This window comes from Falco cherrug, chromosome 12, assembly GCF_023634085.1.
Source record: "Falco cherrug isolate bFalChe1 chromosome 12, bFalChe1.pri, whole genome shotgun sequence".
Classification (NCBI taxonomy): Eukaryota; Metazoa; Chordata; class Aves; order Falconiformes; family Falconidae; genus Falco; species Falco cherrug.
In genome coordinates this window covers 19,414,097-19,440,817 of record NC_073708.1, presented here as the reverse complement: position 1 = coordinate 19,440,817, position 26,721 = coordinate 19,414,097, and the positions used below count along the sequence as shown (strand labels likewise).

General features: G+C 35.8%; 1 protein-coding gene across 2 annotated transcripts in view; it reads left to right on the top strand.

The window, feature by feature from the left end:
- Positions 1-22,008, top strand: part of PRKACB (protein kinase cAMP-activated catalytic subunit beta) — a 75,059-nt gene extending 53,051 nt beyond the window's left edge. For both annotated transcript variants that reach the window (XM_055724570.1, XM_005445507.4), the window contains exons 2-10: positions 2,779-2,840; positions 3,766-3,894; positions 7,539-7,637; positions 8,689-8,771; positions 9,303-9,429; positions 11,698-11,793; positions 13,286-13,408; positions 15,448-15,612; positions 19,716-22,008. In XM_055724570.1, the coding sequence (XP_055580545.1) occupies positions 2,779-2,840; positions 3,766-3,894; positions 7,539-7,637; positions 8,689-8,771; positions 9,303-9,429; positions 11,698-11,793; positions 13,286-13,408; positions 15,448-15,612; positions 19,716-19,841 (1,010 nt within the window). In that variant the 3' untranslated portion in view covers positions 19,842-22,008. The remainder of the gene's footprint in view (positions 1-2,778; positions 2,841-3,765; positions 3,895-7,538; positions 7,638-8,688; positions 8,772-9,302; positions 9,430-11,697; positions 11,794-13,285; positions 13,409-15,447; positions 15,613-19,715) is intronic.
- The last annotated feature ends 4,713 nt before the right edge of the window (positions 22,009-26,721 follow it).

Below are 26,721 nucleotides of genomic sequence, written 5' to 3'. Positions count from 1 at the left end.
CCAAAGTCACAGATGCTACAAACAGTTTAAAAGACTAGAAAAGCAAACATAGTCACAATGTAAGGTGTCTAAAAATGTGCACTTGAGGAAATTTCTAAGTCTAATCATGTAATAAACCTATTTGTTTGCATCATCACAATAATACCAATGGCCACTACAATCCAGTTGTTGTAAATTTTGATTATGCACCTGAAAAGTAGAAATCAAATGTTCTCCTGTAGCAAGAGTTAATGTCTTGTGATTGAGAGAGAATTTTCAAAAGTACTTCTCCTGCTTAGAATTCTAAGTCCTATTTTCAGAAGTGACTGAAGTGTATGCATTTAAGTTGCCTAAATTATATTTTAAATCACCTGCTGATTGTGTTTTGGTGTTAGGAGCCCAGGCGACCTCTGAAAATGAGAACCAGGCACAATTTGACCCACTTTCTCATTAGGAAGAAAATGTAATTCTAATGAAACATGCCACAGAACATTAAATCATATTTAAAAGATAGTGATTTAAAGATAAATGAGCACCATTAGGTAGCTTTATTTTGAAAATACGCATTCAGTGCTGCTTTCCAAGAAAAAAGAGCAAAAGTGAAGTAGAATTATTTTGAAGTTTTGTTGAAGGAGAGCTTGTGGCTTATTGATATTCTAGTAATGAGAGATTTTTCTCCTGCTTCCACAATCTGAATGTTTCCAGTTGGGTCACATTTTCCACAAACAGCATTCCTTATTCTATAAGTAGAACAAAGATGACTACATGTAAATGTCATTTTTAGAAATACTGAATAATTATATTTCAGTGCAAAACATGGAAATTTAAAATATTTATTTATATGAACAATGAATTTAGCATGAGGGATATTTAAGATGTACTGTAATAACATAAGAAAATGAGACCAATTTCATGTTTTGGTTGTGCTATACAGTGTTAAAGTTAACATTAATTTCTAAGCTACAGCCACGTAAGTTTGAAGGCTCGCATTTTGGTAATCTTAATGATCATCTGAGGGTTTTTTCCTTGTCATTAAGAGCTCATGCTAGTTTGACATAAATTGATGTTTTAAAAACTTTTATCAGTAGTCATCACTTTATCAAGTCATCTCTGTTCTCCTAATGGAAAAAGGATCATCAGGCATTAATTTGGACATTGTTAACTTCCCTTTTTTGTGTCGAGAAATTATTTCACGCCACAGGAAATCCTGTCCTTTTCCCAAATTAGGATCATTAAAAGTCATTACATGAGTAACCCCCCTAAATTAAAAACAATGGAAATATTTTCCCCACACAGGATATGTCAAACGTTTTTACTGATTGCCCACTAAAATACTTTCAACTCTCAGTGAGTTTTAATACCAATTTAAAAGTTCCTTTGATATAAACTGTGTTCTTCCTACTCTACTTAACCATAAGTTTAGGGTAATAAATCTCTTCCTCCTATGATATTGCTAGTTTCTGTTAAAGCAAAATTACTTGGTGGCTATCACTTCTCTAACCATGAAGTCCACAAGAATTTTTTGACATTTTTTCTGAAATTTTCATGTTTGCTGCTCCATCAGAGCCAGTGTTGGTGGGAGCCATAAACTTCCCTTGAGTATTTTGTGATAGTTGAATTCCGTAGCTCACTTGAGAGGGGAAGAAAAACAAAAAAGTGCAAGACCAGCATTCTCCAGGGCTGCCATTGTTTTTACTGCTGCTGTAACTGTACTTGTAGTAGAAGAGAATTTTTTAAAAGTTCCCTCTGTAGACACTGATATTCTCTGAAAAGAAGAGTACAGAAAAGTTTGATTAATCAGATGGTTGTTTACAGCCCCTTAGAAACCTAATTTTTTTATGACCATCAGAAGGTAAAATAAAGTTGTGAAAACGTGTATTTCTAGATACAGACCAGAATAATCTTGGCCTGTTGCTGAGTATTTTCATAAATTACTTGTGGCAGAACATCATAGTACAGAACATCCACTGTTATTATCGTTGTATTATGTGAAATGATTCAGAGAACACAAAGCCAGTACGATATTTTCTTTTTGATTCTGTTACTCTTTCAGAACCACGGCAATGTCTGAAACACCTCCCATTTTGACTGTGCATTAAGTAATCTGCATTGATCTGGCTGATACGTGATATGAAAAAAAAAATTATCTGAAAGATGATTGGAACAAAATATGTTGGTGTACATTTTGAACAGTCATCCAGAATTCTGCTACTATACATTCCTTCAATTTCAGTGGGAAATTGAGATTAAAATACATATTCTGTGACTCTGGGCATGCCTAATGTGCAGTGTTGTTGTAGCCCTGTGCTTTGTCTTTGCAGTAATGCTATTCATTTGCTACTTGAGCTTGCAAACAGCCTTTAAATAAAGGTGATGAGGGGAAAAAGCAATGAGATTGACATTACGCTCAATCAGCTGAAAGAAAATGTAACTTATTTTACAAAAATAAATAAATAGTCTTAACTTTGTGGAATGGCTATTTGTATATGTCAGGTGTTCATGTTTTTTCCCAGTCAAATTAAGAATGTCTTGCATCACCTTAAAGCCTGCTTGCGTATACAATATTGTGAGTTATTAGAGCTGGTTTAGTTTAAGTAATTTGTGTAGAATGATGTAGTTACTCCAGAAAGCATAAAGATCACCTGGAGATATTGTAGAAGTTCTAGAGGCATTGGTGCTTGCTTTCATACATGGTGAAATATTACAAGTTGAAGAAAGAAGTTGATAATAAAGTTTACATATTTTGTTAACAAAGCATCTCCATTAATTAAAATGTGCTTTTTTTGTGTGTGTTTTCAGTGAAAGAGTTCCTAGCCAAAGCCAAAGAAGACTTTTTAAGAAAATGGGAAAGCCCCCCTCAGGTATCAGTCATTTAAACATTCAATAGTTTTCCCTGTTGCATTTTTTCTATAATGTTATCAGTGTGTTACTAGTCTGCAATGAGCAGTGCAGAAAACATAAATAAGTTTAATGCAGTTTTTAATGTCAGTTTTGTCATTGAAGTTCATCAGCAAAGACTCCTGGGTCTTCTCCAGATTTGAGCTGATGAAATGCTCATACTGAACAACAGCTTTCTCTTACTTTGAGTGATGTTCACCATCAACATGACAAGACTCAAAATCTACTGGCATGCTTTAGCTGGCTTTTTATAACAATAAGCATTGGCACGTCTGTAATTTAACCTGTTAATAATTTTCCACATGGTTTTAAGGGGAATTAAGGGTATTGAGCCTACTGCATAAGGCTTGGGGGTAGTTTAAGGAACTTGTTGGAGAAAAACCTTCTGAAAATTGAACTTGGGGGTTTGGCTTGTTGGGGAAGGGTTGTCTTTAAACCAGCATTTGAAAAGATACGGTAATGAATATTTGAGAAAATTTACTCAGTGATATGGTCTCTAGACAAATCACATGTAGAACTGTCTCTAGAGCTTGGGGTTTTTTGCATTTTCCAATATTCCTGTTTGTGAAGCATGAGGGGGTTATTTATCTGTATGTTGAATTCATGATCTGTTTACTGCTAAGTGTTTCTTACTAAGCTTGTGTCATCTGTATGGATAAATTACAGAAATGTTGATACAATTCAGTTAAGTCTTTTTCTGTTTTAGAAGTAATGTAAAATTTATTAAAAATTGACAGGCATGAAATTATAACAACAGTATAGTTGGCTATAGTTGTCTTCAATAAATGTAGTTTCACTCAATTTTCTTTCATAAATTCAATTTATACAGTTAAAATTGTCTTTGGGTATTGGATTGTAAATTATGTTATTATATCCTTGTACATGTAGAATACTGCTGGCCTAGATGATTTTGAGAGGCAAAAAACCCTTGGAACAGGATCATTTGGGAGAGTTATGATGGTGAAACATAAATCCACAGAGCAGTATTATGCTATGAAGATACTGGACAAACAGAAGGTTGGTGTAATTTATGGTGGGTTTTGTGGTACAAGAGTTTGATGTAGACAAAGATCTGGTAACTGTGGCTAAACTGTGTTGCACTTACTGTGCTTTTGGTTATCACACTTGGATACTGGTGATACTTTTAAACCCTTGACTTTGTCTTATAGCAGATTCAATTGTTGGGTTTGCATAGAATTCTTACAACCACCAATAACATAAACGGCAAGCTGAAGAGGCTGGAAGTAGTATCCAAGGCATTAATAAAATGTTACCAATTAGATTCTTTGCTTAGCTTTTGTAAGGTGGCCTATATATTATTTGACAAATGCAAAACGTAATGCTGTAGTTAAAATAAGTAAGTAAACTTTTCCAGGGTAGCTCAGAATTCTGGAAGACTCTCTGGATCAAATTCTCAGAATTTTCACTTATGAACCACAATTTATTAAATAATTTGCATGAATTATTTCTTTTCCGTTCTTGATCCCATGAGGTACTATTTTTGTGTGCATAATTGTGTAATAATCCTGTTGCATCTATAGTAACTGCATAGAACAGTAGTGTGTCTCTCGGAACAGCTGTCACACAATAGTTATTTTCTGTGTTGAAAACTTAAGCGGTGTAGTCTGAATCTGTATTGTTACTCCAGCCTGATTGTTTTTAGCAGCTTATTACTCCTAGATTGTAAGCTGCATCATGTGATAAAGTTTAAATTTTAAATAAAATAGATTTCCAGAATGCTAAGAAGTATTTTAAAGGAATAATTCATCAGTACAGTTAGTTTTTAATGGTTTTGACAAGTTTTTCAGAAGTACATTATTTAGATTAGTAGATTCTAAAGTCCCTGATATAAGAGTCAGTCTTACTTTGTAAGGCACTATACATAAGTTTGCTGATGTATAACAAAAATCATATTAAGAAAACATTAATCTGACACAGAGAACTTAATAATCAGAAACTGACAAAATGAAAGTCGGCATTGACTCAATGTGGGCTCTTGCACTTAGGCATTATTATATTCTTCAGTAATTTTATATAATGAAACTATGGCAGTGACATAATCAAATTGTTTTCCTGGAGTTGCAGTTCCCATATTTTTTACAAGTGATTTGGGTTCCTGGACCTTGAATAGTGTGTCATTTAATTAAAGACTTGCCTTTTAGTGTCAATTCTGGGATTATTTTTTTACTTGGAAAAGCTCAAATCTTTGCAACTTCAGCATTCTCTTATAACAATGGTTTCTAACTATTATTTTAAAATAAAAATCCCAATTAAATTTAAAAGACTTTCCAACATAGTACAACTGAAAGACAGCCAGACCATTTTCACCCATGTGGAAATTTACCTTGTCATTACCTCGGTATGGTTGGTGGCATCTTGCACGGAGTGTTGCTGTAACACGAGGTATGATGAGCGTCCCACTACTGCATGGGGTGCATCAAATTTCAGGTTTTTAAATGTTTTTCTTTGAACCCTTTTTCATGAATAGATGAGTCCTTGTCAATTGTCCTTGTCTCCACTGGAGCAATTTAGCAATTTACTTCAGAAAGCTGCCATAACAACAGTCTGAGAATTTAAAAAAATAATAATTCATTAAACTCATTGCTGCCTCTTAGTCTAAAATAATTTGGAAAGTTATAGTTATAGAATTATCTGGTAAAAGCAAGAATTCGCACTTTTAATGATTGCAGTGGACTTGCAGTAAAAGATTCACAGGATTAAAGATGTTTCCATTCAGGTGTCAGTCTTCTATTAATTAATTTGATGGTTTTGTCTATAATCAATTCTTGAAGTGTTCCTTTATGAAATAACACATTTTTTCAACTCAGTTTAGCATATATAATTATATATCTGTGTTCTATTAGAAATATATTAGTGTTATATTAATAACGTGTATTAATTGATCAAAAAATAGGAGATGGTTTAGGGAGAGTGTATTTCTATCACTTCCTGTATTATAGAAAACATAAGATGTCTGAAATTAGACAATATGCAGGCCGCCTATAATTTTTCATTTACGTTTTACTTGAAACAAGAGAAGAAAGTGTATTGTGTGTCCCTTTGTTATCCAATCTTACACTTGGTTCATCAGGACACGAAAAATAAATTAAAAAATAGATTTTGATGTAGCCAGCAGTTTTGTGTGTAGAGCTCTTGCTCCTAGTTTCATGATGTAATGGTTTTGGGGAAAAAATTTTTGTTAACAAAAGCTCGGACATAAACAAGCTGCTGGAGAATCTGCTATTACCAGATATCATTTGATCTACAGGAAGCTGGCACTGGACGTGCCCTGAGCCTGAGCTTAAATGTGAGCAAGGCTGTGCAGAGTTACGTCCAGTTTGATGCTACAAAGCGTTAAACAGCAGCTTCAGTCTGGGGTACTGCTGCCATCACCCTCCAGTATCTAACCAGCCAAAGATGCAGGAAGGGTGGTGAAGTCTTGTCTAGCATTGCAGCAGAATGCTTCAAAATATCAAACTAAAACCTTGTTTGCTTTAATGGCTGAGATAATTCCAGTACCATAGCTTTCTAGGAATGAGCGGCATGTTTCCCACAAATGAGCTGATTTGAGCAAAATTTTTGTTTGGTCCCTAAAGATCTGTGGTTCAAAAGAGATTTAATATTTTTAAAACACTCTTTATTGTATGATGTCTATTTCAAAACAGTAGTGTTTTTTTAATAGGTACTACCTTTTGCATCTAAAAGTTACACCAACCCTGACTGAAATGTGTTTAAACATATCTTGCTTATCTGTTACTTACAGCCGTTCAATTTTATTTCTGAACATCTAAAAAGAGACTTGTTTTGATCGCTCGTACATTTTCTCTTTGTTTCAGCAGGGGGCAGGCAGAAAAAGTAAGTTTACTTGGAAGTCATGCCATTCTCAAAATGAGATACAGATAAACTGTGCAACAGGGATTAAGTAAAGTGGAAAAAAACTATTTATGCAGTGTTGGGGTTTAACACAAGGAAAACAATTGTTAATTACTGAAAAAGCATTTACCAGAAATCTGCCACTTACTGCCCTGTTAGCAACTTAACATTATAATGGATTCCAAGAAGGTAGCATTTTATTACAATTTTTTTTAACAATTTTGCTAAGCTGTTTGCTAAGCAGAAAAGCAAAAAACATTGAAAGGTCTGACAGAAGTAGGTATTGTTTATAAAAATGGAAATTTTGAATTTGTATTCTCCTTAGTCTTCTCACTAATACGTGAGCTATGTAAAATAACTATTTATCAGTTTACTGCTGTTCACACATAACAAAATTCATAATTAAACATCTGACACAATTTCCTGCCTTTCTTGGCAAAAGGTGCACAGATCAAATGGATTTTACTGAGTTGTCATCTTGCTGCAAAAGTATCTCCATTACAAGTGCAAGCAATACTTAAGAAAATGTAGATGTTTTCCTTACTGATTCCTATACTTGGCATGTATTTAGAAACACTCTGCAAACCATATTGCATGAGTATTACTCTTTAAAATGTTGTTAGACTTTTTAATCCTTTCCCAGCACTGTTGCTGTACTAGTAATCCATAAGGTTTTTCATTATCTGTAAAGTTACAAGCTTACTTTCAGCTGATTGTTTTACACTGAAAAATTTATCAACAACTATAAAGTGTCATACTTCAACTGAAGATTGTTTTTTCTGTCCTAGGTCGTCAAACTGAAGCAAATAGAACACACACTGAATGAGAAGAGAATATTACAAGCAGTGAACTTTCCTTTCCTTGTAAAACTGGAGTATTCTTTTAAGGTAATTTTGAAAGCATTTGTGTTGCATTTCAGGGAAGTTCATGCTCAAACTTGAGCTATTAAAACTTTTAACTTCTACAGTATAGAAGATTTTAAGTATTTTTGTTTTCAAAGATGCTTTGTTTGACACTGTTGCTAGGTCTTGAGCAAGGGTTCCTGCACTTGTGTGCACGGTTGCACACATCCCAATTCAACAGGTGATGACTGAAGGGGCGTCTCCAAATACATAAATAAATAAATAAAATTAACCTCTTAGAGATTTCCCTTGTTTTGGAGTGAACCTGGCTTTTGTACAGCAGGGAGCTTTTTGGCATCATTCTGTCTTTGAGAGAAACCAAAGGATGCATTTCTCTAACAATATATGAAATGGTAAATTGAAACTGTTTTGCAGATTTTTTACTTGAGATTTATACCTGAGGCAGGTATATAAATATCTGCCTAAATAAGGTGTGTATATATGCCTGTCATTAAGACAGTCTTAACTGTGAAGGAGAGAACTTTGAGGTTAACTTCTAATTTCGGGACAGTATGTGCTAGTCAGTCTGTAAACAAATTAGTATTTTCCTAATGTAGAGTGCGATTATGTATCCTCTATGTATTTTCTTCGTTATTTTGTTTCTTTTTAATATCATTTTAAATGAACAAATGTGTTCTACGTTAATCTTCACAGTTCTGAAGTTTGGGGCTGGGGGTGTTGGAGACGAGAATACCTCAGGCTGTCAATTCTGAACTTTTAGGACTGCAAGATCTTGTCTTGCAGTAGGCATCTTATCCTGTCTTCCATCAGGTCACTTACTATTCTGTATCAAGAGCTCATTAATTATCTTTATTCAGATTTACTTTTAAGAAGATTTCTTGAGATATATGATGCTCCTTTTCTCACATGTCTGCACTTCTTCAAGAATTTCTACCAATGTTGCTTTGTATTTGTTAAGGTCATTGGATGGCTAAAATTTTTCATTTTCATTCTTTGATAAAATACACTCTATGTAGGAATTAGAGAGACTTATACCATGCCTGATATGTATTTGTGTGTTTATATGCTTCCTTAGGACAATTCTAATTTATACATGGTAATGGAGTATGTTCCTGGTGGTGAGATGTTTTCACATCTAAGAAGAATCGGAAGGTTCAGGTAAGAGTATTAATGACACAGTTCCTTTAAAAAAGCTTATGTTGCTGATTTGGGAAGAGGGTTTTATAAAATTTGTTACTATTGAAGGAAAATTTGTGAAGGGATAAGTGCATTTACTTTACCTCTCTTTCAGTGGACTTGAACTAGTCATGCAACAAAAAACTTGTAATTATAATCTTATTTTTCAGCCAGTTAATGCAAGCATTCATGATATATGCATGACAGAATCTTGGAATTCCTATGCAATTGTCATCAAAATTGATGATGTTTTCTCAAAGTAAAATTTAAAATCTAAGCTCTATATTGTGTGATATGGTCATCTTGATTTGCATGTGTATTTAGCTGCAAGACTTAAGTTTAGGGAATGAGTGTATCAATTCTAAAATGTTTGCTGTTTGCTTTTTTTTTCTTGCTACACAGTAAATGAACCAGCTAAAAGATACTTGATTTGTCTAGCCCTGGCAGTTACATGGTTGTTTCAGTATCTTAGCATAGCATTGAGGTACTTAATATTCTTTTAATTCTTCACAGTGAACCACATGCACGGTTTTATGCAGCTCAGATAGTGCTAACATTTGAGTACCTCCATTCATTAGACCTCATCTACAGAGATCTAAAGCCTGAAAATCTTTTAATTGATCAGCAAGGATACATCCAGGTATGAATATTCTTCATATATTTAGGGAGTGGAGTCTCGTCTTACAGTATAGGGTTAGGTAACTCTAGCAAATGTGTTTAGAATAAATGGTCTGAAGCTGGTTGGCATGTTAGCCTGTATTAAGGGAGCATTAACGTGCCCTGCTGTTTAGTAATGGTTAAAACCATTTGATTGTATTTCCTCTGACTAAAATTAAGTATGCACAATGGAGCTGTGGGCAGTTGAGCGAGCTGTCAAGATTTCCTTTGGGGTCTGCGGTGAGAAGTAGGTGATTATATGGCTCTGTTCATCTGACCTATTTTATACATCAGCCCTAGAACAAGATGAAAGGTGTCCTATAATGTCTGGTTCTGTGCATTGACTATATAAGTAGTTCAGGATAACCAGCTTAGCTGTCAACAATGACACTGTAGTACTTAATTTCAGTCAGCTGAATCCTACCCTTGGGGAGTCCTAACCTTCGTGGCACATCTGGAGTAAGAGCTGAGTTGAGATCAGGTCAGAATGGCAGTGCTGCGAATGACAGCTTTGGTTTTGCAGCAGCCTCTCATGGCACCTCCTCATGTTCCTTTTAGCTCCCATGTTTTTGATCTAAATGGCAAATGGGAAGGTGGTTTACATCAACAAGCACTCTGCAATGCTTTGCAGTCCTTAAACTACAGAAGCTCTTTCCTTATTGTCGCCTTTCTCCATAGCAGAATCTAACAGGAAAATAGGTAATAAAAATGTTCAAGAGAAGAGGAAAGGATTCATATCTTAACGTTGTTTATAACTGTAAAATAATTTTGCATGGAAAAGAAAATAACACTGTAGGGAGAAGAGAAATAAAAGTTCTGTTAATGTGGTTGGGAGGCACCATTTTAATGTTAAGCTATTAACAGCTTCCTCCAGAACTGGTAACCTTCTATGTGCAATAGCATGGTTTTGTGATGGTGGGCAAACCGCAAATAATAATGGGTCCAGCAGTCACTCTTCCCATGTGAGGTTGGTTCACTTCTGCTTCTGAACAGACAGGTTTGCATTCATATGTTGATGCTGCAGCTCCAACTAAATTTTGTTTAGTAACTTTCATTTTCTTTTTGAATTTGAAAGCCGTTACCATTTGTCCCACATCTGCAGTGTATTCTTCTTACATACACTGATGAGCTTTCACAAACACAGAAATGATTCTTTGCTGACTGAAGCAGATCCGTCTAGTCAGCACAGCACCCTCTCCATTCAGTTCCAGCTGTGATTGCTGTTGTTTCTGCCAAAAATGAAGTAAAAGCTGCCTTGATACTTTGGAGTTTGGCTTGTTTAATTGTGACACTAGTGTGTCAAGGAACACCAGCGCAGGTTATTGTATAAGTAGCAATTGTACAATTGCTGGTACAGGGTTTTTTTCCTCGAGGAATAGGTTGAAAGTGATGTAGAGAAGAAGGAAATGAAATGGATCCCCAAAGTATAGACTTGATAGCTTGAAACTGATCCCAGAATTTCACATGTAACTCCCTGGTTTCCATATGTATTCTGCAGTACAGTCCAGGAAAAAATCAGAGAGGATGATACCACATACAGAGTTCTGAAAACTTGCTGCAGAAAACATGGCAAGAGGAAGAAAAAATTATAATGGCCAAGAGCTTGCTGCTTGTAAATACAGTTACTGCTGCATTTCCCCCCAGTCCTCAAATAAACAAGCTTGTCTCTGGTGATGCTTTCAGAGATATTCAGAATCAGAAGTTACTGGAAGACCTCTTATGTTGTCTTATTCCCACACTAATTTTACATATAACCTTTATACAGTTATGCAATAGAATTCTAAATTTACAAGACTGGCAGATATCTTGACCCTTTTTGTGATTAATTTATTTGTTAACTAAAGGAAAAGATAAATATCTTATTCATATTCACGTTCTTTAAACTTCCAGCAATATAAACAGTCTGATGTGAAAAGTATAAGAAAAATTATTAATGTAATTGCAGTACATGTGGGCGATAAGTAAGCCGTAGTTTGCACTGTTTTTTAAAAATTGTAAGTAGAAGCTTGTGCAGGGGAAAAATACATATTTTATGTTACTCGTTTTAACATGAGAAACTTTGTATCTGTCTGCATTAGAAGTATCAGAAGGACTGGCTAATAAAGGTACATCTGACTATATGATACTACGTGATTTGAGAAAATAATTTTTCCTGTTTATAAAATAGCTATCCAAAGTATTTAAAAAATGCTTAATTTTAAATTTCTTTGTGGAAATGTTCTTACAGTCAACTTATTTCTTCTGATGACAGGTCACGGACTTTGGCTTTGCAAAAAGAGTAAAAGGAAGAACTTGGACGTTATGTGGGACTCCAGAATACCTGGCACCTGAAATAATTCTCAGCAAGGTACTTTGTCTTGTTATTCAGCCATGCATTTGATGCAGTTAAAACTATCACCCAATTATTAAATCTTGCAGATATTTCCAAAATTAAATCTTGACTGGTCAGTTATAATTGTAAACAGTTACATTGTAAATTGTTGTGGCATACTAAAACTTACTCCAAAGCAGGAATTTTCACATAACTACAGAACTTTCTACATAGGCTTGCCTTGTAACTTGTGAGGCAAAAAGGGATTTTTAAAAAATCTGTAATCAGATTATTTAAGTAGCATCCTTATCATAACAGCAGATCTGAGTGATTATATTTTGAAGTGTTAGCAGACTGGAACAGGAGCTCTAGAGGTAACAAGAACCACCTATTGGATGAATCAGTAGCCATTAAATAATCCGTTTCAGAGTGTTTCAGGTTTAAGGCACTTAACATGAAATCAAACATGACAAACTGCTGGTTTTACACACAAAGTACATGCAACCTTACCGCTCATCAGTTTGGTGTAGTACTTGTGGTGTTTGAACATTGAAGAAGTATTATTTATCATAGAGCTGTTCAACTGTAGCCCTTCATGTTTTGCAAAGGAAAAATACCCTTATAGTATATGGAACTGCTTATGATAAACAATCATAATGCATATTGTTAAATTATGCATTTAATATGTGGTTTAATTAAATACCTTTAGCAGGTTTTCAGAAGTAAACTGAAAATACTTTTATCTGGGGAGAAAACATTTGTTACTTGCAGCATTTTTGCCCCTATGTAGCTAAAGCAGCAGAAGAAATAGTAATGCATCTACTACAAATTCTCCATAGAAGACTTTTCTGGAAAGATTGAGTCTTAGCCCTGAGCTTTGTAAAAGAACTGAGAGAACACATGCGAAATTGATGGGTTCATGGGGTTTTCTGTCTTTTTTTTTTTTTTTTTTTTTTTTCTTCTCTATACTAAATGGGATTTACTCATGATTTTATGTTCAGGCTTTAAAGATCAAATCATAAATGACCTATAAAGGTAATTAACTAAACTTTTAAGCTCTCGTAGCTCGTTTACTAAATGTGAAAATGAATGTTCTGAAATGCAGATAATCAAGCAAAAAGTTGATGATATACAATATAGGAAGTATTGTTACACTTCATAAAATTTCCTTAAGCTTTTGAAAGAAGTGTCAATCATTCTGTAACAAAATTATTTTTATTTTAAATAAATTGTGCCCACTTCTGTCACTTAGGGAGTCTTGTCACATCAGTGTAAAGGCATCACTGAAACTCAGCACAGGAATGTGCAAAATGTTTCGTTTTCATCACTGCTGCTCTGTCAGTATTGTATTAGGGTTTAGGTATATCGCTTTGGGAATCTGTGAGCTTCAGTTTGGTTTGAACTAGGTTGTAAATTCTGTATTAAACCAGCAATAGTGTTTGCTTTCTTTGTATTCCATAGATATATATTGAAAATCTTAAACTGTGTTAGAAATTGTACTAACAGTGATATTTATCGTTTTGTCCAGGGTTACAACAAGGCAGTGGATTGGTGGGCATTAGGAGTGTTAATCTATGAAATGGCAGCTGGATATCCCCCATTCTTTGCAGATCAGCCCATTCAAATTTATGAGAAGATTGTGTCTGGCAAGGTGAGTGAAGGGTCTGTGTAGTTTGTCTTTGCAGAACCTGTTTTTTGTGTGAAGCAGATAGAGAATTTACTGGCTACTAGGCAGTGAGCAATTTGGAAAGTTTATGGAAAAAAGTTTGTAATGTATACTTCTTAAATACCAACATTGTTACAACAATATTAAAAATCAAAGTTCTAAAAATCTGTTCCCTACCTTCAAATTTAAAATGCAAGTTACTAAACTTGCAGACACTGTGGTATTGTATCTTTTTATGCTTGGATAAAAATGATCCAGTGAGTATTAACAACTATTTAGCTATATGCTTAATTTGCCTAGCTTTTTTCTTGTTTAGAAATATTTTTGCAGCTTTTGAGAAACTCTAAAAAGTTTCCATAATTCATAGCAGGTTTCTTTTGTAGTCCTGTAGTTCAAGACATGTCTAAAGTTCTGTTCAGCTTTCATTATTATATAAAGCTTTTAAAAAGTGTTTCCAGCTTCTCCCTTTTATTTTTCATTAATATCTCATAGTGTGCCATCACAAAAATGTGATCATTCTGTTGTTCCTCCTGCCAGCCAGCATTGTCTCTTTGTGTTTCTCTGTGCTTATGTGATTTGTTATGGTTCTTTTCTTCCTTGTTCTTACATAAACCCATGCTGTGCTGCATCTTACGTACGTACTTCTGTAATTCTAATGAAGGGAAGTGCCTCAGTAGGCCCTGTGGTACACTGCAATGAGACTGATTCCCGTCTAGGACCTTATTTAAATCAAGAAGGCAGTTGCTTTTTGAAAGGCTGTGTAATACTGTGACCCTTCAGCTGTCTCCAGGAATAGATGGGAATTCATTTATGAAGATACATTATTGAAGAAATGTTTATCTTCTAAACTAAATAAACTTAGGCATTTTTTGCAGCTGTATCTAGTTTGCTCAACATTTGAACTGTTGATTGTCTACCTTTTTTACTGAGTCCATGGATGGGTGGTTGCAGAAACAGCACTGGGAGTGAACTCTGGAGACTCCAACATTCAGTTCTCAGCTGGCAGTATGTTTCCTTTATAACCTTAAGTCTTTCATTTAATCTACCTCATGCACTTAGTTCTCTACTTTAAAAAAATTAACATTTCTTTACTTCTCAGCTGTCTAGGTATTCAATTAATATATAGATAGAGCTGTATTGACAAGTAAACTGAAGCAGTTTCCTTGATTATCAGACCTCTTGATTTCACAACATGTTTTTATGTTAAGTAATTCCATGTTCAGCATTTACATCATAACTGATCAGCTGAGTGTAAGGAGTGTCAAATGCTGAGACTACAGCTGTGACAGATACAACCTTCTGCCTGTTCTTTTCCCCTTTTTTCTCTCTGCCATCTCAAGTGGTGTCAGTAGATCTTTTGCTAGTAAAACCCCATGTAATTACATCCCATGAATCATCTTCAAATGGTTCTTAGCGAGGTTTGAATGAGTTGTATTGGCAAGTCACTCGTGCTGAATTCAAATAGTGCTGTATTATTTGTGTAAGACTTTTGATGTTGGTGTATCTAGTTATCAGAAACAGATTACAGTACAGCATAAAGTTCCAGATTGAATTTTCATTTGATTGCTGAATGTTGTTATTTCAGGGCGTATCTATAGATTTATATGTTTTATATATACTATACTGTATCTCTTGTCTCTCTGTGTATGTATATATATAATATAATCTAAAAATTTATTCCTGGAAAATAGTTGAGAAAGCCTTAAGATGATGTTGTGTTGGTGAGACACGAAGTTAAATTTAGGTTTTATATCATTGTTATGTTAAATTAACATTTCCCCCCGGCTCAGATGGGGAAACTTTCAGCTGAAAAAATGGTAGATGGACATGGTAACATTATTGATAACAGAAACACATATCCAGCAATAATCTTATCTCTTTTCCTGCATTCCTACTTGATTTGTTTTTAGAGGAAGAGTAGAAGATAGCCCCAGTGTTTTGTTTTGTGTGAATGTTGTTTGACTTCACAGGGGGAAGAATCAAATTTGTACATTTTTTTTAATGTTGTGGATGTATAATTTTAGGTAAGGTTCCCATCACACTTCAGTTCAGACCTAAAGGATCTTCTAAGAAATTTACTCCAGGTAGATTTGACCAAACGGTATGGAAATCTCAAGAATGGTGTAAATGACATAAAGAATCACAAGTGGTTTGCAACTACAGATTGGATTGCCATTTATCAGAGAAAGGTAAGACCCTTCCTGCTCTATTGTAGAGTATTACAGGTCTTTAAAGGGTTGAAGTAAAATTTCTAATTATTTTGTTCAATTCTTTGCTTTTCTAAATATGTCACTTTCACCTTTTCTTAGTTTTAATTAAAAGTAGCTTAATCTTTAGGACTCTAAAGGGTATGTATTGATTGAATTATGTTGGTTTCTTGTTGGTATTTTATCCTGGACCTCTGTGTACTTTCATGTTCTCTTAACATGCCTTGTGTTTTAGTCTATTTCTGGAATATCTCCCAATGAGCCATCTCCTGCCTCTCTTGCTTTTTATTTAACCCTTGCTATAGTGACATCTATAAATACTCCTCCACACCAGAAAGGAGTCTGTTTTCCTTTCCAGCTAGTTCTTAGTAGCTGAGACTGTGATTCAGTTTTTCTTTTTCTGATAAAGTACGCTCCCTCCTTCTTGCTCTTGCTTTATCTGTGACTGGGACAAGATCGGATGTAGAGTGGCTATTCAATCCTCGGTGTTTAATGAGGATTTTTTTGTCTTCTGACACTATGCTTTAGTTGACTGCAGTTCCATGAGCTGCGGCAATGGGAAGAACCCTGCTGAATGCTTTTTTCTAGCATTTTTAGAATGGTTTTCTAGACCTGCCTGACCAACGTGACTTGTAATGTTGTCTTTAGAAAGTCCAGGCCCAGTCTGCACTGTGAACTTAGGACCTACCTATGAAAGCAACAGAGACAACTGGGAATATTTTCAGAGCAGGAGCAGCCATTAACATACTGGTTAGAGGGGAGCACATTAGTGGCTGCCAGGATGAATGAAGCAGAGCTGGGAGGCAAAGCTGGGGAAAGGGATGAGGATGATAACAATTCAATCTAGGTCTGTCTTCCAGTAGCTCCAAAGCTCCTTCTCCCCTTGAACATAGAGTCAAAGTTAAATACCTGTAGATTAGTGAGTTACTAGAAGCAAAATCCTGTGAAATTATTTGTTCTTTTAAATGTAGCCTCTGAATTCTTGGGGGTTTAATACACAACAATAAAAGACTAAAATAATTTCGTTAGTGTTGTCCCAGAAAACTCAGGTGGAGAAATAGTTTTATGTGTAGATACTAGTGAAAAGGTTAGAGTCAATTGAAAATATTTGAAGGAATTGGTGTACGTTGTTGAAATGCTGACAGTCTTGATTATAGAGGCATGAACTTGCTGCTGTAACAGCATTATTTTAAAGGCCAAACCTAAACACTAACAATAGTTTATAAAAAGAAACCAGTTGTTTGGCTAGACAAACTGACAGTACGGTTGTTGTAATATTCACTAATGTATTAATTACTAGAAGACAGGGTGCAATTAACACATCGTGTATTCTTTGTATGAAGTATAGATGTTTTTAAGAAAAGAATCCCCCATTGCAGAATTGTAATTATCTGTTCTTTGCTTTCTTAATGCCTGTTTACAATGCAGATTTACATGTACTGAGTTTCATTCACTGGTATGCTGTTTGGGGACACCCAGGCCCCATAATATTAAATCAGATGTTTTAATACTGCGCTAAATACAACGCTAAGAAGTGTTGCTAATGCACTGCTGTAGAGAATTACTTTCAAAGAAACAAGAAATGTTTTAAAATGTGAACTAGTAGTACAATCAGAATAGCTATTGCTAGTTCTGAAGGATTGTGAAAACTAATGCTGAATAAGTCTGAAGCTTCTAATTATAAGGAATATAAATACTGTAATACTAAAGGTCTGAAACAACAGCATGGATTGTAATATCATTTAAGAAGTCATAGAAATACAGTAATAAACTTTGGGTTTATACCAGCTTTTCACAGTGGCTGTTACCACAGCATGTGTTTCATTGAATAAATGTAGTGTTCCTTGGCAGCTAATGTAATGTGAATAATTAGTTATGCTACAGTCATAAGTGGACCAGTCAATTACTTATTTTGGATAAGATCATCTTGTTTTCTTTGTCTGTTTGCATAGTTGTCATTAAAATACTGCCTGATAATATGGCCAAACAGGTATTCCTGCTATAAACCTGCTATCCCTTTTTAGCAATTTCCTTAATGAAGATAATAGGAAAAAGTCTGAGGCGTCTCATTTGAAGGTGTTCTAAAATACCTGCAGTAAATAAGGTATTTCTTGTACTCTGAGCTTTGTTGTAAGAGAGTAATTGAAAATCAGTTTGAGAAAACAGAGGCTGTATTCAGGTAACGGTAAATACGTGGCTTTGTAGGCTAGATATGTACACAGACTGTATTCTGTCAGGATAAATCACCTAAACACGTGTGTTGTTTTAGGAACAAAAGGATACATGTGGTAATTGTAGCACAGTCTATAAATGCAGCAAGTTACCGTTATTTCTTGGGAGTGTATAGTGGTGTTGCCCAAATTCAGCTGAGCTTAATTTATATTAGTTTGTGCTGTACCTCTTTTAATTTACTGATTTACACACACCCCCCCCGCAATCAGTAATCTGCCTGGGGCACTGAGCATTTCTGTGGTTGCACAGTACGATCTGATCCCCTGCCTCAGCTGGAGCCATGCCTGCCTGGCTTATCTGTCTCCCCACCGTGCTGCCTCCTTGGCACGTCCCAGAGATACTTGCCTGATTACTTTGCATTTCCAGGTTTAAACTTGCATCACCTCAATAATTTTGCCAGAATTTTGCTTTCTGTACAGGTGGATAAATCGGGCACTTGTGAAATGAGAGAGGAATGTGGTACTGATAATCATGCCTCCTACTTCAGTTTGTCCTAGACCTGTTGCAGTAGAGCATCTTTCCTTCTCCCTGCTGTTTTATTCTCTGGTCCTTTCCTTACCATCTGTTCTTCATCATTGCCTCTCATCAACCCCAGCCCTGCCTATTCCTCCTTTCAGCATGCAGTTGATTACATTTTAAAATAACTGAAATTTTGGAATCAGACTTAATTTTGAAATTTGTGAGAAGTTACAGACTAAAAGGCTGAAGCTTTGAAGTAATACTAGCTGAGTGAAGGTAGAGTTTAGTAGTCCAATCCCTAAAATAGCATTTCAGTGTCTGTAAGTTGGCAGCAACTCCTCCTTTTCCTGCCCCAGCTGGGCACGGCCAGCATAAGCTGTTGGTGAGTGAAAATGCAGGTATGTGCCTGTGCAGACCCGTATCTTCATTTAATGTCATCTTCAGTTTAACTTCCAAGATGACTAGAGGCTGAAAGTAGGGACAAAGATTGACAACGTTAAGCTGTAGGCAGACACAAGGATTTTATTGTAAGGTCAACATCAAAAAGCTGCAGGTCCCCTCAACTTGAAGAAGCAGCAGTTAAGAGGGTCCTGGAGAATGACTGGTTCCAATACCTGAGCCTGAATGGCTCGCTGCCATACAGTGCACGTGAAATGCACTGAACCTCAAGGCTAATATTGAGTATGTGTATGGATCTGAGAGGATGTGCAGGCAGTCTGTGCCAGGAGGGGGCTTCCACCGTTAGTTGGAGCTGCACTGGCTTTCTGTACGGTCTTCTAGCGTCTCCTTCAAGGCACTGCTTGTCTCTGTTGTGGTGTAGTTTCAAGGCAGCTTTCACTTCTCACTTATAGTTAGGTCCTAGGAGAACCTTTGTTGGAGTTGCAGAACAAATTGTTCTAAACTAGTAGTAAGTTAGTTTTTATTTGGAAATAGAGGATTGTTGGTAAGTAGGAGATGCGTTCCAAACTGCTTTAAGATTTTTGAGATTTTAAGATTTTAAGATCATGACTGATGGGCAGTCAGTCTGCTCTGCTTCCACCATGACTGTGCAACTGTTACGTGCAGCCGTCACCGTGCCGAGAGCCGCACCGCACAGCTGAAGAGAGCAGGGCCTCTTCTGCAAGAAGAGAACTAAACTCTGTTTTAAAGTCAAAGTAACTTTTATGGATGTTTGTCAGCGAGTTATTTTTCTTTTTCAACTTACATTCATACATTTCGGCCTGCACCTTCTTAGGCTGGCTTCATTTATGTGTCACAACTTTAAGCTATAATATCTGGTTTCTTGGCAGGATTTGAGGAATGTTGTTATGCTCATTGTCACAATGTTAAGTCTAAGGGTATTAAGCCAATGACATTTCATGTGCTTCCCCCTCACCCCCCTCCCCGAAATACAGGTAGAGGCTCCGTTCATACCAAAGTGCAGAGGCCCTGGAGATACCAGCAACTTTGATGACTATGAAGAAGAAGATATTCGTGCGTCTCTAACAGAAAAATGTGCAAAAGAATTTGCTGATTTTTAGTAGGAGTAAGAGGACAAGATGACATCAGGGCTCACATTGGGATCTTTGCACTCTGTTAACAGATGAGGTGGAGCTGAGACCATCATATGTCAAAACAGTTACCTAGTTACTTCATTCCACAAAGCTGACTGAGGTCTTTATTGCCATCTTCCATGTGTGCAGTTTGCACCAACCCTTCTAACTAGGCACAATTAAGCAAGCACTGTTTGTGCAGTAACACAGAATAATAGACCACTTTCCTACTTAACTTTGGTTTCTGTCGTTCTTTGTTTCTGTGTATTGTTCATTTTCCCCCTTTAAAATGAAGTAGTTTTTTACCCAAGAATGCTCCATTTTATTTTGAATAATGTATTATTTGTGTGAGTGAAATGGAAGGTGTTGCGGCTAGTGTGATTTAGACTGAAGTGAAAGATTAATGTTGCTTCTAGTCTGTGCCAGCCAATAATTCTTGTCTGTCTTGTGTCTGATGCTACAGTTTATAATAATTTTTTAGTAGCTCAGACTAAACCTAGCCAACATTTTTAGCATTTTTGAAGGTAGTATTTATCGCCATATAAATGTCTGCTAAATTAACTTAAAAACACTTCTTCGTGGAGACTGACCAAAATTCAGTAGAATTAATTGGATGGCTTAAGTGTAGGGGACAGTAGCTAGACCCCGTGCCTTGGTTTTCTACATCCCTGCAGTTTTCGTCACTGCCTCCTTCCTGTGTATTTCCCACCTAGGCAGTAAGTAAATTGCCATAACCAGACTGTACCATGGAAAGCTTACAGTCTTGTGAGAGGGAGTAATTCCACCTGGTCTGGATTTTGGACCATATTTAACCAAGTCGACTTACCAGCATTTCAGTTGGCAGGTATGAAATGGCTTTTTTAAGAACGTGAACCCTAAACTCTTAAAGCAAGTTTTGGTCAGTATTGTAGAGAATATGATTAATTTTGATTCACACTTTATCTTGTTGTTTTTTTTAAAAAAAAAAAAAAGCCAGTGTTTGGGCTCCCAAGTGTATTCCTTGTTTTGAGCCTTTTTTGATTAAAAAAGGTCTCCATTACAATAAAAAACACCACACAAGAAAAAGCAAAATGCGCTCTGCCGTTAGCTGTGAAAAACAAATGGTTTAGCAAATGCAAAATAATGTTCTAGATGCATCGCTGGATGAACACGGTTATTTTTTGTTAGCTGTTAAGAATAAGAGGTTATTGCCAAGTTTTTATTCTGGTATACTATATTAGTAAACTTGAGGATGGAGTACTGCTACAATCATTTTCTTTTTAATTACAGCACTTCATTCATGAAGAAAAGAGACAAAGTTTAAAAACTGCAACAGCTGGTTTATTTTAGTTGCGTTGTGTCTTCATTTCTAACCTACTTTCTTTCAATCAAACAGAATGTATGGTCACACAGATATAAGTATTTGGGCTTAATTATGTTTTGTATACTCTCACCAACTGACTTAAAAGATATTGCTACCATGTGCTAGCTTTGGGCACTTTTACACATTTATTTCAATGTTAATCAGTGGCTCAGCACTTTTCTGGGGGGTTGCTTTTAAACTTATTCATAGTAGTTTTATTTGTACACTTGATTCTGGCTGTCTCAGTGACCTGTCTTAAAACAGCACATCTAAACAGTTTAAACTAGACTCATATTTTACGATAAATTTACATGCATACAAGGATGAATTGTTTTTAAAAAAAAATGAGCTATATTGATACATAGCCATTGTATTTGTTTGAATGTCAGTGCAAATAAACCACTGGCATTCCTTCCTTTTAATCTGTATGACACTCCTTTAAGAAAAGCCTTTGTAGACATTTTACAAAAGAGTATGAAACGTACCATCCAACATTCTGTATGTTTAGGTTGTTGAGCATTTTTGCACAACGTCATTAGGAGGCTGACAATGAATGCAGTCTTTGTCCACCCATATTTACATATGTGCAAGAAAAGTATAAGATACTTTGCTGTAGCAAATTTTATGTAACAAAGATATATCGTCACATTAATAAATTTAAAGAAATCCTTTGTATGAAAATGTTAAAATCTTTTGTATTTCATTTAGACCAAGGACATGCTGCTGTATGCTAGCTGTATGCGATAAATTCTACAGTAACTTTGTTGTCGTTTATGAACTTTAAAAGATTTTAATAAATGTTGGAGATCACAATTTGATTTTGTTATGATTTTAATTTTTAATTATTACATTTATAATTCTAGTAAAGTTCAGAGATTTTTCTGTTTTGTAAAATACTGTAATCATTCATCTTGCGTGTACAATAAGACAAAAGTCTAGGAAATTGGTTCTGACATGTCTGTCTGCTATCCAGATTAAATTCTACATGGGCATAAGTGGAAAAGTCATCTTAATGCCATGATATTATACTATTTTTTAATTTTATGAAAATCCCGTTAGAAAGTAAAATACTTTTCCAATATGGCATAATAGACTTCAGTATGGAAATGAGATTCTATTTTGGAAAAGGAGGGGAAGTGTGCAATTTCCAAGGTGTTAGTGAGTACATTTGACAATGTGAGTATTATACAACCCTCTCATTTAAACACAGTCGTAAAATATAACTACAGAATATTATGTTACCTGTATTTAATTTGAAAAATCCTTTTCACAGTATGGAGAAATTGTATATCTATGACAGTAGAAGCTTGTTAATTTTACACATTTGAGGAATTAAGTGTTGAACTATATGGTATATTTTAATTGTACTCTAGTTGTATGTAACTTTCATTTCCAACATAAAGGATTGTATCTCATTAAGTAAATTGCTTTTTTATTATCTTGTCAGTTGCATTAAAACCCTTATTTTTAAATCCTTTAAAGTATTTTACTAATTTTTGCAAATAATTAGACGTTTTTTAGTGCTGCAATAGTGTGCAATATAGTAAACATTTATATACAGAAGTGCAAATTAAATTATGTACAACACTTGTGCTGCTTCTTTGTGAATCAGAATGTTGTATGATGAGAGTCATTGCATCTCCCCACACACTGCAAACAGGGTTTGAAAGCAAGAGGAAAAGGTTATGAAACATGCCACACATATTAGTTGGTACGCATTGAGCTTTACACTGAATGGGGTGTTTGGAGAAGACAGTGTGGAGAACTTTAAAGGCATTGTGAGAAGTCTGTGAGTTGGACTTCTTAGACAATCAAAAGCAAGCAAGGTGATCGTTAGCTGCAATATTGTTTGTCTTCATATTTTCATATTCAGCCTCGATGCTTTTTATTAAAGATAATTGCCTGTTTTTAAACTGTCTGCAGATCCCACTGTACAAACTTTGTGCTGTGTCTCATTGTGCTGTGAAAAAACTGATAGAAGTAAAGACTGTTCATGGTCTTGGCATTGTCTGTCTTGAGGCTTTTTCTGCAAGTGGTGATCGGAGAGGCTCTGTTACCCGCTCTCTGTAACGCAGCTCCTCCTCTTCCTGCTTTCTGAGCGGAGCTTCGGCCTCTTTGCTTCTGCTGCCGTACGCCTACTGACTGTGGTTTTGTGTTCATCTTGGTCTCCTAGTACAAATGCTATATAACATTTTAAAGACCTTTGTACTTTTTCTAAAGCTAAGAAACTGCAAAAAGATTGTCTTCTGCTTTTACTACAGCTCCCATACAAACACAGCATGTCAAGCAGCAGATTTGAAGGTGTCGGTGAAATCTGTTTTTCTTCTAATTTGCCACGTGTAAGGAGGACTTACCCCAGATAGGAGTTTAAGAACCATTCCATGAGAAACTGGTAAAAAGATGATCCCATTCTCCAGCTGGGGTGTGTATAGCTGATCTGGATGTGTTAGGAAAAAGAAAAAATAAAATTGTATGACCACCACAGTTCTATGAGTGTGTGTCTTGCACACACTTTTTTTTATTGAGAGCTTTAGGAATCAACTGATCTGAGGCCTCTGACGGAAGGGGTAAAATATGAGCATCTAATGGCAGGGATCACTTCCAGTATAAAGGGTTAGAGCTCCACAAAGATGTTTAAATGTCTTATAGTAAATATTTGTCATCTTACGCAGGAATTACGTAAAGTGTTCAGTTTTGTTAGAAGGATGAGATGAGTATCTCAGGGCCAGGTAACTTCTATTCCTAACTTTTGAATTCGATGATGAATAAAAGTTTGAATTAAATCTGAGGCCTAGTCACATTTTGACCTTTTGGTGTTGGTTTTGTGGTGGGATTTTCTAGTTTTGAGATATATAGATATACCACAAAAAGGGATGCCTGCCTGAAGGAAACTTGCACGTATTGAAAATGTAGTTTATTCTTATAATTCGCTACTACAAAAAATTCCTGCTTCAGTGGGTAACAGTAGCTTGAGGTTTCCATGGAATCACTGGGATGAGTGACCAGTAGTCTCTTTCAAAGCCAGTACAATTTCCTTTAGAATCCTCAGTCTGGGTGACCTGTTCCATCCCTCAGAGGGCCAAATACAAATGTCTTTGCAAAAATGTATTTCTAAACATCGTGTTTATGTGACCTTGTTGCTTTTAAAATGTAAAAGCAACATATTTGTGGTGTTCATTTGCAGTAGGTCATGGCCAGTGAAGCATGTAAGAAAGACCCAGTGACAAACTTGCACATTCCTTATTAGCGCTCAGCTCAGAAGATTTAGACTGTGATAGATTGTACCATAGCAAACTAGTACCTAATTACGATTTCTGCTTTTTGTGTTGAGAAGCAGCCTGTCTGAGGATGAGGCATCTTTGCTAAGGACAAGATAGAGAAAACACTTCGCCCAACATATGGACGTGGTTGCAGTATGAAAGCTCTTTAGGATGAAAAGGTTGTTCTAGTTGGAAGGAGTTTGAGGACGGAGGTCAGTGATCTGTCCCCGTACATATGCAACCACACAGTAACAGGCGTTGTCCTTTGCTGGGAGGTAGAGGTCAGAGACTTACTCCTTTGCCTTTGCTTCCGAGATGCTGTGGAAGATTGGAAAGAACGCAGCTGCAGGTATACAGACGCAAACGGAGCAAGATCTCAGAGCCTGGCATGTAGTACAGTATGTTCTGAGTGTGTCCAGTCAGTTCCAGGAAAAAATACTGTTGATTAGGGCAATAAAGAAAAAACTGGAGGGCTGGAAAGGTTTGATTAACTTTCTGAAATTCTTCCACCACCAGGATAATTTGATTCAATTTAAAAAATATCAATGCTTTGGTCGACACAACAATATCACAAGAACTGTCTTTTGTTCTTTACTGTGTATCTACATTGCTACTTTGAATGTATATACAGTTAAGTATCAGTCAGTTCAACAAAGTAAATGTTTGATTGGGATGTCCTTTCAATTTCTACCAACTTTACAGTCGTCTTGCTACTTGATGCTTGCATGAAGTGGGGATCTAGGTGTTAGGATTCCATTAATAATAGGTAACACCTTGGATGAGTAAAACAATGTAATTCACCTACTTCACAGGTGTGTTAATTGAGGTTAAGCAATATTTTTATTATTTCATAAATGCCTAGAGTTTATGAAATAATCTCATTTTCAACTGCCCCCATTAAAAAAAAAACTATATAAAAAATGTGTGTCCCCAGTCAATAAATGATTTTTATCTCACTCCATTCTCTTACCATGTATTATCAGAAAGTACAGGCTTGCTTACCTGCAGGAAAAGCAAAGAGGAGATGAGCAGGTAGCCTCAGTAAAAGCAGGATACTGTACCAGAAAGAAGATCATGGTGACAGAATCAGTCTAAGGGCTACATAACATGTGTAATGCAGTGATATAGTTTGTTAACGTTAGCATGTTAGTTCATGTCAGGGCGGGTGTTCTACAGAAGTATCTGCTCTGTGGTTTAGGACACAACCCAGGGACTTGGCTCCAGGAGGACATCAATATCAGAGAGCCACCTCCCATGGCCAGAGCACACCCATAGCCCCTTCATCCTGGAAGGGAATTTCATACCGGGACTGGGTTGGCTGCAAGGTAAGTTCCCTGCCAAGAGAAGTATTGCTGGGGGAAAAATAACGCCCTTAAGTCTCATAAATTAGTCGGTCTTTTTTAAAGTTACACGAGGAAACTTGAAATATCAATGCAAATGCTTTTTACTCGGGATTTGCATAACCCAAAGCTGTGCTTTAGGGCATTTCTAGTATAATATCCGAAGTTATTAATCTGGTCTTAATTCTGCAATCTTCTGCAGAATCAAAAAAAAATTATTGACTAACAGAACTCAACTCAACTTTCCTTGAACTTTTTTATGTTCCAGATTACTACAAAAACCTGTAGACTAATGACTCATGACTCCACTTTACCTAACTTCTCTATAACAATATGCTCTGGTTGCGTTCGGTTGCCAGTAGATGGCACGTTTATGTGGTGGGAAACGGTTAAGAAACGTCAGCTGCAGAGTGTAGTAAGAACAAGAGATTCTAAAAATATTTAAGAGCAGTAGTGAGTGAGAAATTTAGACTGTACCAGTCGCATAAGATGTCAGATAAATAGTCATGGTTGGTATTGTATGTATTGTTATTTGTGCATTAGTATATTTTTTGTTGCCTTTTTGCCTTGAAATCATTGTAGTTAATCATGAATACCTGCAGTATTTTTGTCAGTATCAGGTTTTGTATCGGTATCAGCAAAAAAAGGAAGTTTTGACACAACTAATTTGAACAAAAGCATTTTTTAAATAATATGTATTATTGTACATGCCGTATGAAAATTCCACTAAAAAATCCTGACTGATAAATTCTATTTTCAATAGAGGCTAGAGTCAGAGGGTCTGTTGTAATAGCACACAATCACATTTTTGTATTATGTGCACTTGAAAGGTCAGAAATACACTGTTTTAAACTAAAGATTGTCACCAAAACCAAAAATTGGAAAGTGCGTGTAATCTGGATCATTAAACATATGGCATTTATAGT